We start from the raw sequence: 15,806 nt of genomic DNA, 5'->3' as shown, positions 1-15,806 counted from the left end.
ACACTGCCTGAACTTGGGTCCTCGTGATCATGGAGGCAATCAGAGGTGGCGACGAGCCTGGCACACCCCTATCCACCCAAAGGCTTAAAATATACGAATGAGGTGGGAGGAGTAACCTGTTCATAGTAAAAGCCAACGTGTGTTGAGCGTACAGAGTCAATGCTGATCGTTTTGCACGTTAGTTCATGGAATCTTCTGTGTAATGCTGCTCCTGATGCCCCCAATTCACAGACAAGTACAAGGCGACTTTGAAAGATTGGCTACTTTCTGTACCATCATGGCTTCTTAAGTAGAATCCTAACTCAGGCCTCTGAGATCTTGTGCCTTCTCAAGTAGCCCCAGGTGGGCCTGGAGCTGGCCAAGGGCAAGGACTAGCCTGAAGTCCTGACCCCAGGCCTCTGTGCCTCCATCACCCCAACTTTAGGTATTTCTGGGGATCAAACTCCAGGGCCTTTGATGCGCTAAACTCACCCTCTGCCCACTGGGCTGCATCCCTGACAGGATGAGCTCAGGAAGAACCCTTCTCATGTGGGTTCCTGGAGAAGTCATGGAGGACACAGAAAAGGACCGAGGATGCTGGGGGCTTAAGGAAGGAGGACCAAGGCTTGGGGTAGCATTTCTCATCCGCTGCAACATTGTAACAGCCTGAGAAGCTACGGCTGTGGGTCCCAGTTAAAAGATGACCCGGACTTGTGCATAGAGGCTAATAATTGAGCCCAAGTGTTTAGTGTGGGAATGGCTGAATGTTTTCTGCAGATAATCAAACAGCAGATAGTTTGGGTTTGACCAATGCTACAACCTCTGCACAAGTTCCTAACCAGCAATAGTAAACAAATCAGTGTGGCTTTGATCCAAATGAGCTATGCAAAAACAGGTGGCAAGCTGGCCCAGGCGGTGGGTCAGACTTGGCAGTGACTACCCCAGTGCTTGACTCAGGCGTGCCCTTTCATTCTCCAGCTATGTATTCAGTCTCTTCTGCTTGACAAGTGTGGCTCTGGGAACTGACATACTGCGCAAATGAGAGATTAGCATTACCATCCACACAGTCCCTCTGTGGGTGGGCGAGACAAAAATCAGTCCTCTGGTGGACGTGTGGAGGCCTTGGGAAGACTTCCCAGGAGATGATAGCTATGCTGTTTTCTCAACAGCCTGACACTGAGGGGAACGGTCACCAACGGCTTCTTAAGAGTTGTTTCATCAAGACAGCCTGAGAAGGCTCCCATCTTTCCTGTCACTGACTCTTCCTTTGTGTCCCCCAGTCTCAGAACAGCTACAATGACGGAGACTACGAAGGAGCCAGGAGGCTGGGGCGGAATGCCAAATGGGTGGCCATCGCCTCCATCATCATCGGCCTGGTCATCATCGGTGTTTTCTGTGCGGTGCACTTCTCCAGGAAGTAAGTAGGCTCTCCGAAGCCCTCCTGCTACTGAATGCTTTTCTCCAGTACTCGTGGGAATCTATTGGGCTAGGTTAGGAATGGCTTTGATAATAAAACTAACAGGATCTTTACGTTTTCTTACACAGACCATCCAGGGCAGATGCAAGGTCTGTCTTCAGCACAGTTATTCAGAGACCCAGGCTGTCAATCACTCCATTGTATCCTAGCAATCCTATCGGGCAAGAAGAGACGGGCTCAGCTTAACATGACTATAGCCCCTTGAGTCAGGACTGCCATAGCTGTCCCAAGAATGACCTGAGTCAGGTTTTCCTGCTCAGCTTCCCATCAAACAAGACAGACAAAACCATTAAAGTAGAAAATGGAATTTTATAACCCAGACTTGAGGGGCACATTTGACCCCTCAGTACTATCTGCAGATAAACTAGGAACAAACACTCCAGCATGGATGTGGTCACCTTCCCCCCACCTCCGACCCAAGGTGTAGGGATCCAACTGTTCTCAGTCTGGCACGTCAGGGCCAGTCCTCACACACTGGGACTAAACGGCCCTGGCATGGTAGTGAACATCGAGGCCTTGCAGGACATGAGGTCCCTACCACCACCTCTGTCATAACTACTGAGCTCCACCACCTCTGTCATAAGTACTGAGCTCTGCCACTGGACACAACAGCAGCCACAGACAGCGTGGAAACAATCGGTATGGCTGTATTGCAGTCAAACTTTAGTCACAGAAACAAGTGTTTTTATATGTGGGTTATAATCCCCCAACCCTCATTTCTAGACCAGGAAGTGATGGGAAGAAATGATAGAAAGAAGTGATGGGAGAAAGTGATGAGAGGAAGTGATGTGAGAAAGTAATGGGAGGAAGTGATGTAAGAAAGTAACGGGAGGAAGCAATGGGAAGAAGTGATGTGAGGAGTGATGGGAGGAAGTGATGTGATGGGAGGAGGTGATGGGAGGAAGTGATGGGAAGAAGTGATGGGAGAAAATGATGCAATGGGAGAAGGTGATGGGAGGAGGTGATGGGAGGAAGTGATAAGAGGAGGTGATGTGATGGGAGGAAGTGAAGTGAGGAGGTGATGGGAGGAGGTGATGGGAGGAAGTGAAGTGAGGAGGTGATAGGAGGCAGGGAGTGGGGAAGAAGAAGGGGCCTCTGTGACTCTTTCACTGCCTGTGCAAATGTCACTTAGGCTCACAGTCAGAGGACTGAAGGCTGTCACACAGCCTCGCCCAACTGCCAGAGGGCAGGAGATGTGAGGGTCTTAGTGGAGCACCTAGAATTGTCTAATATTCGTCTCACCAGGTGTCTGCAAAATTGTGCCCTGCATATGTGACTTTGTATTATGCTTGCCTCATTCCTAGTTCAAGAACAACAACAACAAAAAAAAAAAAACATGTGCTTTGGGATCACCCATGAGCTCTCCTGTCATGAAGAGGAGACACTGATGTTTCATACATATTTCTTCTGAATCAATGCCACTTTCCATCAGGGTTTTTGTTTTGTTTTGTTTTGTTTTTCGAGACAGGGTTTCTCTGTGGTTTTGGAGCCTGTCCTGGAACTAGCTCTTGTAGACCAGGCTGGTCTCGAACTCACAGAGATCCGCCTGCCTCTGCCTCCCAAGTGCTGGGATTAAAGGCGTGCGCCACCACCGCCCGGCTCCATCAGGGTTTTGACAAAGACAAAGGATACATGGTATATAGCTGGGCCCAGAAATGAGAAGCACAAACTCACAGGGCCAAGAATACTTCACCTTCTCTTCCTGGGCAACTAACTCTTCTACATCCTTGACCAAAGCACCTTACTCCTTAAGCTGAGAAGACCAACCTTTTTGGGGCTTCATTGACCAAAGAGACTCACATGGGTGGATGAGAGAGGAAGTCACATCCTTTGTCTGGATAGATCAGCCAGCCCAGCCTTGCTGATGGAGAGGACAGCAGATGTCACAGGAGATCAGATGAGCCAGGTACACAAGCAATGAGGACCAGGCGCATGTGGGAGCCCATGTCCAAACAGAAACTCTCCCCAGGGGGAGCGGAGGGCAGTGTCCAAAGAAAGGGAAAGGGGAGCTAAAAGGGCAGAGAGAGCTCGGGATTTCTGTTCAGACGACACTGACACCATCGTCAAGGTCTCTAAAACCTGATGATGTCGGCCTGGAATGGGGGAAGAGAACACTAGAGGACAGAGGAGAACATGCTGAGCTCCGTTCTTAAAGAACGTGTGCGTGCGCGGGTGTGTGGTGTGTGCGAGTGTGTGTGCATGCGTGTGTGTGTGTGGTGTGTGCGTGTGTGTGTGTTTGTGGGGTGTGTGTTTGTGGTGTGTGTGTGCGTGTGTGTGTGGTGTGTGTGTGCTTGTGTGTGTCAGAGACTGTGAATCATGGGTAATAGTACAAGCTTGGTACCAAATTGCCTGGACCTAGGTCCTCACTTACCACTCACCCCAAATCAATTGTTTAACTTTCTCAGACCTCAGTTTCCCCAGCTGTGATTCACAGCCCATGAAGCTATTGTACGCATTAGGCAGGTGAGAGAGGACGTGTGCAGTCTGACAGCTGCTTCTTAGCACACTGAGAACGCTGACCACTTATCGAAAGTTATTGCTACTCTTGCTATAGACGGGGCGGGAGAGGACCTCGGGCAGGCGCTAAGAGGACTCTAAAGAGAGTTCAGGACCGTGCACCCATGAGCCAAGCTCGGAGGACAGCGTTCTGGGAGAAGGAAGCCAGTCTTGGTTTCATTTCTGAGGACTTGTGAAAACATACACTGCCCAGATCAGACTTAGAACTAAATGGTCACAGTAATAGCAGCCCTCATTGGCGCTGATCCTGTCACACAGCAGACAACACTTGGAACTTTCCCATAGAAACACTAGAAGGAGTTCAAGAGGTATTGCCGTGTTGCGAGGAAGGATACCGAGGTACAGATGGTTGGCAGAAGATAGGATTTAGCTGCAGCTCTTTGTGCTGTGTTCATGTGTGCGTCTGTGTGTATGTGTACATGTGTGTGCACATCTGTGTGTGCATGTCTGTACCTGTGCATGCACGTGTGTGTCTATGTCTGTGCATGCAGGTACATGCATGTGTGTATATTTCACGTGGATGCATATATGTGTAAAGGCGGGTTCACCTCTGCAGGTCACACAGCAGTCAGAGGCTAGGACGTGTCCCTCATCCCTCACCATCTATCATTTGACCCAGAGTCTCTCTCTGAACCCAGATGTCTCTGCCCTTGGCACAGGGGTGACTGACGCACACTGCCACACCTGGCTCTTATGTTGTTGCTGGAGATCTGAAATCATGCTTACACAGCAAGCTCTTTACCCTCTGAGCTGTGTCCCACCCCTGGCGCTGGGTTCTGAAGTACAGCTTCTCACTTAGCTGTCCATCATTGCCTCCTTTCCCGATATGCCCAGTGGCAGGGATAAGCTGTCCCTGCTTTATGATCAACCCCAGCATTCACTGAGGGGGTGACAATACCATGAGGTTTGTAATGAGCCAGAGCCAAGTCACGGACGTCCAGGGTCAGGCAGGGGACGTACATGAATGTGGTGGCCAGGTTAGGAAACAACAGAGACGTGGGGACTGTGATGAGCCATTTGAAAGGGAGCAGCCATCCCTCAGCGTGCTGACCCCATTTTTAAAAGGAGTGGGAAATCTGATTGAGATGTTGACAGCCACTGTTTCAACCCACACTAAAAGAGAAAATGACGCCCACACCTACAGGCTACAGCTTGTCTACTTGCCAATCGGAGGTGAACATTCAGATCAAACATCAGATTGCCAAAGCTGGAGAGAGCTCGCTGGTGAAGATGGCCTCCCGCTCTTAACCAGGAACTGAGTTTGGTTCCCAGCATCCACTCTGGGTAGTTCACAACTGCCTTTAACTGCAGTTCCAGGGTCATCGAACACCTTCTTCTGGCCTACACGCATATAATACACACACATACACACACACTTAAAAAATAAAATATTTTTTAAAAAAAGAGATGTTTGTCCCTAAGACATTACACCCAAGTTTTTTGAACAAGGGACCCAGAAGTCATCACTCATGAGGAATTCCGCTATTCATAATACAAATGTTTCCAGATGGTGTCAAGGCATTGATGCGTGCATGCTTATGATTGAAGCTTCCCTAACACAAATAAGAGCTATGAACTGAGGTCACCTCGCCACTCTTTCTTCCTCAAGGGTTGTGTCTCACCATGGTTCGAGCACGGCCTTTGCCATCAGTTTGATCAGGATTCATGTCCCAGCTCTGACCTGGGCTGGTGGTGCACACCTTTAATCCCAGCAGTCGGGATGCAGAGACAAGCACATCTCTGTGATTTCAAGGACAACCTGTTCTACATATCGAGTTCCTGAGCCACATAGTGAGATCTTGTCTCAAAATAAAACTGAAAGCTAACACACAGACCATCTGGGCAAGCTGTTAAATGCTCAGATTTCTTTTTCCCTACCTACCTGTAAGATCAGACTCCTTTTAGATACATTTCTGTCCAAGTTATCAAAAAAAAAAAAGGGGGGGTTTCTAGAGTTAGAATCCCAAGAAGAAACTCAAAACTCAAATAACTTAGAGCTCTTAGCAAGGGTCAGATGAGGAAATGTTCGAGGCCAGTCCCTGCTACATACTAAGACCCTGCCACAGATAGATAAATTCTTGTCCTTTGTGTATGAGAGAGACAGAGAGAGACAGAGTAACCTATAGAGAAAGAAATCAATTGCAATCTTCCAGTAAGATGAAGTAAGCTAAGGACAAAATTCTCTGTAGTCCTTTGAAATAAAATATCCCCCACCCTACTTCACAGAAATTGGACGGACATGTGGGACTGCTAAATAGAGGTCCCCGAGCTTTGCGCTGCCCAAGAATCACCTGGAGAGGTTTATAGACATTTTTATTCAAAACATGCCCAGAGGTTTCCAACTGGTGAATCAGACGTGAGCCTGGGAGTCTGCAATTTTTCAGCTCTGAACATCTTCCCCCTCCCTCCACCCTGAGGAGTTAGAGCCCAGTGTTTAATAGAAGCCTCTGGTCCAATCCTGGCAAACTTCTTCCTTTTCCTTTGCAAAGGAGAAGGCACAGTAGGGTAGCCCTCAGCACAGTGGTCGGTTTTCCTTCACATCAGCGAACTCCCTGTCCTACTTTGTCCTAAGTCAGTGCCAAGGAGGGGGTAGGGTTACGGATGTGTGCGTCCCTACGGCAGGCTCTGTGGAAACAACCTGGAAGCCAGCAAGGACTTCATGGAAGGGAAATCTGACTGCGGAGGACGTCAAGCCTAGGTGAGGCAAAGCCAGAATGGATATTTCTGAGTTCAATTCAAAACTCCTTTCTAAAGGAGATTTTGCAAAACTGTCAAATATTTGTCTTTTTAAAAACAGGGGAGTGAGGTACGGTGGCTCACGACTTTAGTCCCAGCACTCAAGGTGTAAAGGTGGGAGAATCTCAGTGAGTTCAAGGCCAGCCTGGTCTCTGTGTAGCTAGAGAGCTCTAGGACAACCAGGACTACATAGTGAGACCCAATCTCAAATAAAAAACAAACACAAGCTGCAGCTAGAGAGATGGCTCAGTGGTTAGGAATACTGGCTGATCTCTCAGAGGACCTGGGTTCAGTTCCCAGCACCTACTCAGGTGGCTCACAACTGTCTGTAACTCCAGTTCCAGGGGATCTGATGCCCTCTTCTGGCCTTCAAGGACACCAGGCAAGTACACAGGGCAAACACATATGTAGACAAAACATTCATACCCAGAAAATAAAAACAGATAAATCTAAATAAACCAATAATAAAGGAAGTGGAGAGATGGCTCAGAGGCCGAGAGCGTTTGCTGCTCTTTCAGAGGACTTGAGTTCAGTTCCCAGCACCCACATCAAAAAGGCCCACAATTCCCTCTAACTGCAGCTCCAGGAGACCCAATGCCCTCTTTTGGTCTCCAAGAGTCCTGTACTAATGTGCAAATGCACACACTTCCTTAAATAAAAATAATAAAGTAAATAGTTTTTAAAAATAAACAAAAAATTGATCTTTGTGACTACCATGGTGGTATATATCTGTAACCCCAGCTCACTTGAGAGGCAGAAAGACAACGCAACAAGATCAAGAGTTCAGGGTCATCCTCAGCTACATAGCAAGTTCAAGATCAGACTAGGTTATATGAGTACCTATCTCAAAAAAAAATTAATCCTCCCAAAATTAAAAATAATGCATCTCAGGGGTAATGTAATTGCTTGACATGAGCAATATCTAAGATTTGGTCCCTGACACTGAAAAATATTATTATTAACATTATTATCATTATTAAAAGTAGTTAATCTTTATCTTCATCAAGAAAACAATAATCAAGAGGGAAAACAGAACTCAAATGGCCTATGTCTCCCTAGTGTTTCTTTAAGTAGCACCAGACCATGGTAGTCTGTAACTAAACCCACACAAAGCTCTTGTTCATCTAATTCTATAGACGATCTAAGAAAGCCACGTGATGTTTGGGGACAGTTTCATGTCACCAAATTCAGAAGCTCTGAGAATCATGCAAATATTTAGTATTTTGCAGAGAACAATGTCTTGTCAGATGGTTCCGGTTTCAAACAGCATCAGACACTTAAGTCTGTCAAAGTCGGGGACTTCTCTTCCCTCAAGCTGCCAGGCCAAGTGAAGAGATGAACCCACAGACGAAAGATGGTATTTATTATCCCGAGGATATACAAATCCCTGACATGTCTGCAGGTTGAGCTTTCTCCTAAGTCCCTTGAAGAGTCAAGGGAGGTGAGACGAGTCTCAGTGGTCATGTTTTTCAAAATACCCTCAGCTCTCAGACCGCCTGCCGCAGATCCTGCTGGGGGACTTGTAAATGCAGATCTCTGGGACCCAGAAAGCCCTGGAGTGATCTTAAAATATGTATTATCTCACAAGGTATTGATTCTAGATGTTCTAACATCACATAACCACTATCCTACTGTTTTTACTTAATGAAAAACATTCTCGCCCATGGGCGTGTGCCATAAAACCAGACTGTTTACATAAGAGATAAGAAGCTGTTTTCCCTTTTCTATACATTTGAGGAAGCACACTTCTGTGGTCAGATGTAGGTTGGCAAAGTAGCCCACACAACAAACGATTCTCAGCAAAGACCAACTGGATGCCCTGCAGCTGAGATACCCCATCAAGAGGTACAGGCAGTTCCCACAGACTAAGTGCTCGGCTACTCGAGATGTCAGTTCGAAGCCTCTCATTAAATGTGGCTTTCTACCAGACAGACATAAGGTTCCATGATCCCCCTTCAGACTCCTTTCATGTGTGTAGCTGGCTCACAGAACTCAAGGAAACACTAATGGGTACTCATTTGCTATGAAGTACATCACTGAGGAGTGTAGCTGAGCATCCTGATAGAGAGAGGGAAGGTGTGGGAGCTTCCCTGCAGGCACGAGTGGGTGGCGATGCAGATGCTTTTCAGACCCCGTCTCTCTGAAGGGCTACTCTGAAGGGTTTCATAACGTTGGCGTGAAGAGTTATATCAATTCAGCCTCCAGCCTATTTCCCTTCCCTGGGAAAAAAAGAGATAGGACTGAAAACTACTGACCTTTCATCACACGATTGGTTTCCATGGCAACAATCCAACATCACTAAGACTAGCAATGTCTAGGACCAACCAAGAGCTATCTGCTAGAACAAAAGATAATCTTTATTACCCAAGAAAACTTGAAGCTCTGTGTCAGGAACAGGGTCAAAGAGGACAAAGGATTTTCTAAGTGCTGCTGTCTGTAAGGGATCAGGAAATTTCTCAGCTCCCTGGGGCAGAGGTCATGCCATATCCAAGATACCTGCTGACCCCTCATCTCCTGCATCTCCTCTTCCTTCCCCATGGTCCTTCACACGGCTACTTGTCTGATGTCCCATAGGACCGAAAAAACTTGGTTAGCAGCAAGCCGGTTGGGCTAGACAAAGCCTGGACCTAAAGGTAATGACGGCTGTGTGACGGTGAGGCCGTCTCAGTTAGCTCAAGTAGGATCAGCTTTTTCTGGGTTTTGGTGTTTGGTGTTTTTTGTTGTTGTTTGTTTTGTTTTGTTTCTGAGGCAGAGTTTCTTTGTGTTGCTCTGGAGCCTGTCACAAAACTCGCTCTGTAGACCAGGCTGGCCTCAAACTCACAGAGATCCGCCTGCCTCTGCCTCCCGAGCGCTGGGATTAAAGGTGTGCACCACCACCTCCCAGTTTATGTAAGATCATTTTACATCTTCTCTGGTGTTGGGTACAATCAAACTTCATCTTGGAAGCTTCCAGAGGAGGGCTCCATTTTACACTCTCAGGCAGATCTGGTCAACTCCATGCAACCACCCCCCCCCCCAAAGCATTTCCGAGAATGGGAAGAGATCGAAAACCAAAGTCACCGGCTGTGTATAGCGCTCTTGGTGGTTGCCCAAACACTACACACTCTAGGCTCTTGTTAAGAGGGAAAGGGTCGGGTTCCCATCCGAGTTCATGAACACTGAGTGCAGCAGCAACCAGGTTCTCCAGCATTTGTAGAATAGCATGGATTTGGATTTGCCATTAAGTAAAATAAATATACAACATGATCCCCAGACACTACCTCTGTGTGGTCTCGGGAATATCCAAAGAGCTAAAAATAGATTCCTAACTATACTCAGATTGCTGACCTGGGCATGGAGTCACATTCATTTCAGTCTCAACTGAGAGTGGAGGAGCACGAGCTTGAAGCCAGCCTGGAGTACATAATGAGATCCTGTCTTATAAGATGAAACAGCACCCCACAAACTAGCACTTGCTTGTCCTTTGTAGCCACAAGAATTTTCATGTCCTAAGGTTTCTTTAAGGAATAACTTGCCATCTGAGGATGGTAGGGGGTCCTAGGTGCCCACTAGGAGGTGCAGAGTAAGCTGGTATTGCCACTTAAGAAAGGTAGGGGTCCCAAGTGCCCATTAGGAGATGTGTAATAAGCAGATATTGCCATCTAAGGGGGCTTGGTGTCCCTGATACCCATTAGCAGGTACACAATAACTTTTAACTCCGTTATGAAAGCACCTGTCTTGTACAGGTACGGGAAGGAACCCACCCATTCCTGCCCTCATAAAGGGTTGTTGTTGTATCAGGATTAGAAGGACACATACTGTGTTCTGAGGTGGAATCAAACAAGAACTTGGCCTTTTGTCAAAAGTACACAAGCAAATCTGGGTGGGACTGGCAAGATGGGGCTGGCCTCCAAGTCTGATGCCCGAGTGTGATCCCCAGGACCACACATGGTAGGAGGAGAGAACCAATTCCTACAAGGTGTCCTTGATGTGTACACACACACACACAGAGAGAGAGAGAGAGAGAGAGAGAGAGAGAGAGAGAGAGAGAGAGAGAGAGAGGAAATTTAACTTTAAAATATTTTTAAAAAGCAAACTTGTGTTCTGGCTTGGACAGGACTTCTTGGATATTGTTTTTACATAAATATATCTTCACTGAAATTTTATTTCTAATAAAAATGGGGATCTATTTCTCAAAGATTGAGCAGGTTTTTTATTAGCTCAGATAAGCTTAGACAGGGGATTCAAAGCTAAGCATCCAGCAATGGTAGATTGGGATATAATGAAGAAACAGAATACAGCACGTTCAGAAGTTAAGGCCTGTAATCTTAGCATTGGAAAAGCTGAGGCAGAAGGATGGCCTCAAGTTTAAAGACAGCCTGGGCTACAGAGTGGGAGCCCATCTCCATCTCAAGAGAAAAAGAATGAAAAATCTTCGCTAGTGAGCAAGGAGACACAGTTTAAACATGAATTAAACGCTGCATTTTTTCTTGGCCAGATTGAAGTAGCTGAAAAGATGGCTGTCAAAGCTGGCAGAGTGTGAGACACTGGCTATTTTTCCGTTGGTACAGGAGTAGTTTGGGACTGTCTTCGTGGCTGTCTCCCTGAATGGACAGTCAGACCTCTGTACCTGTGGGTCCCTCATCCTTAAATTCATTCTCGGGCCAAAAACATTTAGAACAATGTTGCCTCTTCATCACATAGGAACTGACATTTTTCTTGTTATCTCCTAAACAACGCAGCATAGCAACAATCTCCACACTTCCATTGTATTCAGAGTTAAATAATCTGGAAATAAAAGGATTCATAGGTTCTATATAAATAACAAGCCACTTTCTATAGGAAACTTGGGCCATGTGGATGGATGCTGCTGTTTGTGGGAGTGGGAGGAGCTAGTCAATCCCCTCAGATACAGGCATAACCACGCTCCCCATGTGCCCACTAACACACTGATTCTACACTTCAGCACTGGGAAGGCTCGCCAGCCTGTCTGTCTGTCCCATTGGGAAAGCTCCAGGTTCAGTAGGAGACCTTGACTCAAAAATGAAGGTGGGCAGGTGACTGAGGATACCCAGTGCAACCCTGACCTTCACAAGCATGGACAAACATGCATGCGTGTGCACATGTGTGCGCATGCACGCGCCCATGCATGTGCGCACACACACACACATACCATAGATTCAAATGCACAGAAATGCATGACAAATAGGGATTCTCCACTCTTGCCATGCTGGGGGACCTTAAAAACTACTAGCCTATGATTCACCCTAAGCTCTCAGATTCTCCAGCTACAAGGCCAGGCATGATGGGTTTTAAGACTTTCTGGGTAATTCTCATATGCGGCCAAGGTTTCAAGCCATACCTGTGCAAGGATGCTCCAGAAGGCTTTGTCTGGAACAAGGGGAGCCCTTAAAAGAATTAAATGTCCTTCACAGGGCAGATTAAACGAGCCGTGCTGTTTGGCTGGAAACGTGGAAACTTCCTTTCCAAGGCTGAGTGCTTGGCTGCGCCTGCGCTCGCTCCTCTCACAGTGCTTCTCTGCATTCTCACTCCAGCAGTTGAACTCTTCTGTGTGAGCACCGAGCATCCTCCTTTGCTTTGTGGCCTTGGAGCTTGCTGGCTCCAGTGCCTGGAGCAATCTTCCTCTTTTTACCAGCACGGCTTGCTTCCATTTCTTCCTCAGGTACTTGTCCTGAGGCTAACCCCCAGTAGATACTGAATGGACATGACCCCATCAAGTACACATGTGTATACATTCTCACACACATGCTTACGCATATTCCACACACACTCCACACACGCATGCCACACACACACGCATGCCACACACATGCTCGCCACACACACATTCCACACACACACTCCACACACACCACTCACACTCCACATGCACACAGTCCACACACACACACTCACACTCCACATGCACACAGTCCACACACACACACTCACACTCCACATGCACAGTCCACACACACACAGCCCATACACACACATACACACTCCACACACACAGTCCACACGCACACTCCACACACACCACACTCACACTCCACATGCACACAGTCCACACACACACAATCCACACACACAGTCTACACACACAAACACACACACACACACACTCCACACACACCACACACACACACACTCTACGCACACCTGCATGTCCATGGATATAAACAAAGAAAATGCCCAGAGGACATAGAGAACCCAACCCTGAGAACTGAAAGTCACTAGAGAAGAGCCCGAGGCACAGAGCTGCTCAGTGAATGTAATTGCATCTGTAACATTCAGGTTTTTGCACAGACCACACACAAAATTAAATACATTTTTTATTGAAAACTTTCAAGGGCCTGTCTTAAAAGTTTTTACTCGGAGATCAAAAAGAGAAGGCATAATAAACGTAGGACAAAAGTCTGATGGCTGGAGGGGAAAAAAACAATCTTCTCCCAAATGTTCTTTCTAGTCATGTGCTCTTTATTTATCTCTCTTTATTCCACTGCCTCTACCCTAATTATTCTGTCCCAATTGTTTATAATTTCTTTGCTCTGATTCTCTGTCTCAATTCCAATTCTCTGTAACAATATTCTGTTTCAATTCTTTCTGTTCTAATTATTTTACATTCTTTCTTTTCCTCCTGTTCTACTTCTCCTCCTCTCTCCTCTCTTCCTTCTTTCCTCCTTTTCCTCTTCTCCTTCTCTTCTTCCTTCTTCTTCTTCCTCTCCTTCTTATTTCTTCTCAATCTATTTCTTCAGCTGTAACAAATCCATACACACACACACACACACACACACACACACTTTCATTAGCAACTTGTTAGTAATATAAAATACTGCAAGGCAAATTCTTAGGACACAGGCAGTCTTTGAAGATATGTAGCAAAACTTATCAGCTAGTTTGTAGCTAACAGCAGCTTCAGCAGTGAGAAGGTCCAGGAGATCTTTTAAAGAGGCTGCTACAGGTTACAAAGGAAGAAAACTACACCATTGAGAGATCTAAGGAAAAGCCAAAGAATATGTGCATTATTTTACATTTCTTAAGTGTGATTAATAATATCTGGACCTAGTCAGTTAGGTGCTATTGGTCTCTTGAAGGACTAAGACAGAATGAGAACAGACACCTCCGATACCACCCTGATTCATCATAAATCCTCTGAAGGCTTAGGGCCTACAAGGCCAGATTCCTGCAATTTCATACATAACATCTGTGGAAGTTTCCTTTGTGGTCTGTCCAGAAGGACACATGTCTGGCCAACTTGCTCTGTCAGTAAGGCTAATGGTAGAGAACAGGCTTCTAAGTTTTTCACCATAATGTGGAGAACACAGTGTAGAAAGAAGCTGTCCTTTTGACCACATCCACAAATACGACTGAGATGTAATCATGAGATTCATGTACATACTACATGGAAATACACGGCAATGGGGAACTATCACAACTGTTATTGCACAAGCGAAATTACAAATGAAAGCCACAGTTTCCAGAGTCGGTGGCCTTGCCAGCTCTGCCAGGCAGCGTTCCTCTATCTGAGGATAATTTCTCGGGTGGGTTGACACCTGAATTATCAATTGCTATAAGCTGTAATTGCGCCATGGCCCACAATAGCTTGTAATAAACACTCCTGACAATTTTTCAGGTGAAAAAATTTTTTTTCAGAAGAAAACCAGTGCTTAGAGCCCAAAGCACAAAAGCCCACTAGCCCACTTGAGCACCCTCTAGTCAGGATGAGGTCTTCAAATAAGAGCAGCGAGCCCTCAAAGCCCACCCCCAGAAGTCCAGTCCATTGTCTCTCTCACACACAGACACTGTCTCCTTCTCTCTGTACCACATAGCCCCTGAAGAGCCAGCGGGCAGCGGGCAGCATGGAGGACAGTCCTCATCTGACACATCCCAAGAAGTTTCTGAGGAATGGATCCTCGATTTCAGACTGTGAGATCCTTCCCTCCAGGACTCTCCAGAGGCAGGTCCCTGGCAAATGAACACCAAGTCTGGACGCAGGAAATCAGAGAGGCACAGACATGCCCACCAAAGTCACTGACTGCTGAAAAACAAGAAAATGGTGTCTCGCTGTCTCAGTTCAGCGAACTCTGCATCCATTCCTCTTCTGTGGGGATAAACTCCAGAAACCTCACTATTTTTCATGGGGGGGGGTCTGGATTTGAGGGGAGCCAGTGGTTTCCAAGGAGAACAGTGAATGCTGGTGTTTACAAAATAGAATCCAAACCTTGTAGCATGTTTAAAGTTGTACAGCAACTTGAATTCATAGGTTTATTTTTCCCGTGTTGTAGGTTCTTATCATTTCCCTCAGCAACCCCAAAGCTCACGCAAACCTTCTGGACTTCTGCCCCATGTTAATGTTTCTGCTTCTATCTGCATCGATCACTCGGAGCCTGAGAATGAGCCCAGATCCTAGGCATATGAGCACCCTCTCCACCCCAACTATGGGAATAAACTGGTTATTTTATGGAACATGGCTTTCTTTCAAGCCTATTTCTTTTAGAAAATCTCAGGCAAGAGCTTTGATTTTCCTGGCTGCTACTTGGAAGAGTCACACCCTTGCATTTTTTTTTCCTATCCGACGTCAACCACTAAGGTATGAATGCCCTGGCTTCATGATGCCATTACCCCACGTGCCCAAGCATGCAAGCATAGGAATTTTGCAGTGTGGAAAGCATGGGCCACGGGTGGTACACAACGTTATCTCTAATTTATAAATACAATTTCGAAGAATGCTTCCTGCTTTATCTTTTCTCATTCCTGGTCGCCGCAAGGAGAATCTCTCTCTCAGGAACCTTCACACCTTCCTGCCAGAACAGTCATTGCCCAGTACTGCAAAGAAGCAGCAGCCTTCAGGTCCAGTCTCAGGCCAGACAGAACTCGATGATGTTATTAACTTCCACACGTGGTTCATCACGGACTGATGCTCTGCATTATGTAAATAAGTGGACTCAGAGGTAGATGCCGAGTGCTTAACCTAACAGCTGATATTCATGGCAAAAAAAAAAAAAATCACCTCCAGAATTAATGTCGGAAACACAGTGACAGTGAGCGTGAGCAAGGCAAAGTACCCTGTTCTAACTGCAGGAACAAATGATGGAGACTCCAAATGTTTGTTTCA

The 15,806-nt window shown here is 46.5% G+C and overlaps 1 protein-coding gene across 2 annotated transcripts in view; it reads left to right on the top strand.

Annotated features, from left to right (window-relative positions):
- The window catches only part of Tmem233 (transmembrane protein 233), a 43,806-nt gene extending 28,976 nt beyond the window's left edge, over positions 1-14,830 (top strand). The window contains exons 2-3 of one of the 2 annotated variants that reach the window (XM_057765814.1): positions 1,260-1,396; positions 14,521-14,830. In XM_057765814.1, the coding sequence (XP_057621797.1) occupies positions 1,260-1,396; positions 14,521-14,527 (144 nt within the window). In that variant the 3' untranslated portion in view covers positions 14,528-14,830. Of the gene's footprint in view, positions 1-1,259; positions 1,397-5,117; positions 5,336-14,520 lie in introns of those variants that run through there. The other variant, XM_057765813.1, reaches the window with a different exon arrangement.
- The last annotated feature ends 976 nt before the right edge of the window (positions 14,831-15,806 follow it).

The sequence above is a fragment of the Chionomys nivalis genome, chromosome 3 (genome assembly GCF_950005125.1).
Source record: "Chionomys nivalis chromosome 3, mChiNiv1.1, whole genome shotgun sequence".
In the NCBI taxonomy this organism is placed as follows: domain Eukaryota; kingdom Metazoa; phylum Chordata; class Mammalia; order Rodentia; family Cricetidae; genus Chionomys; species Chionomys nivalis.
This window is presented reverse-complemented; position numbering and strand designations above follow the sequence as displayed.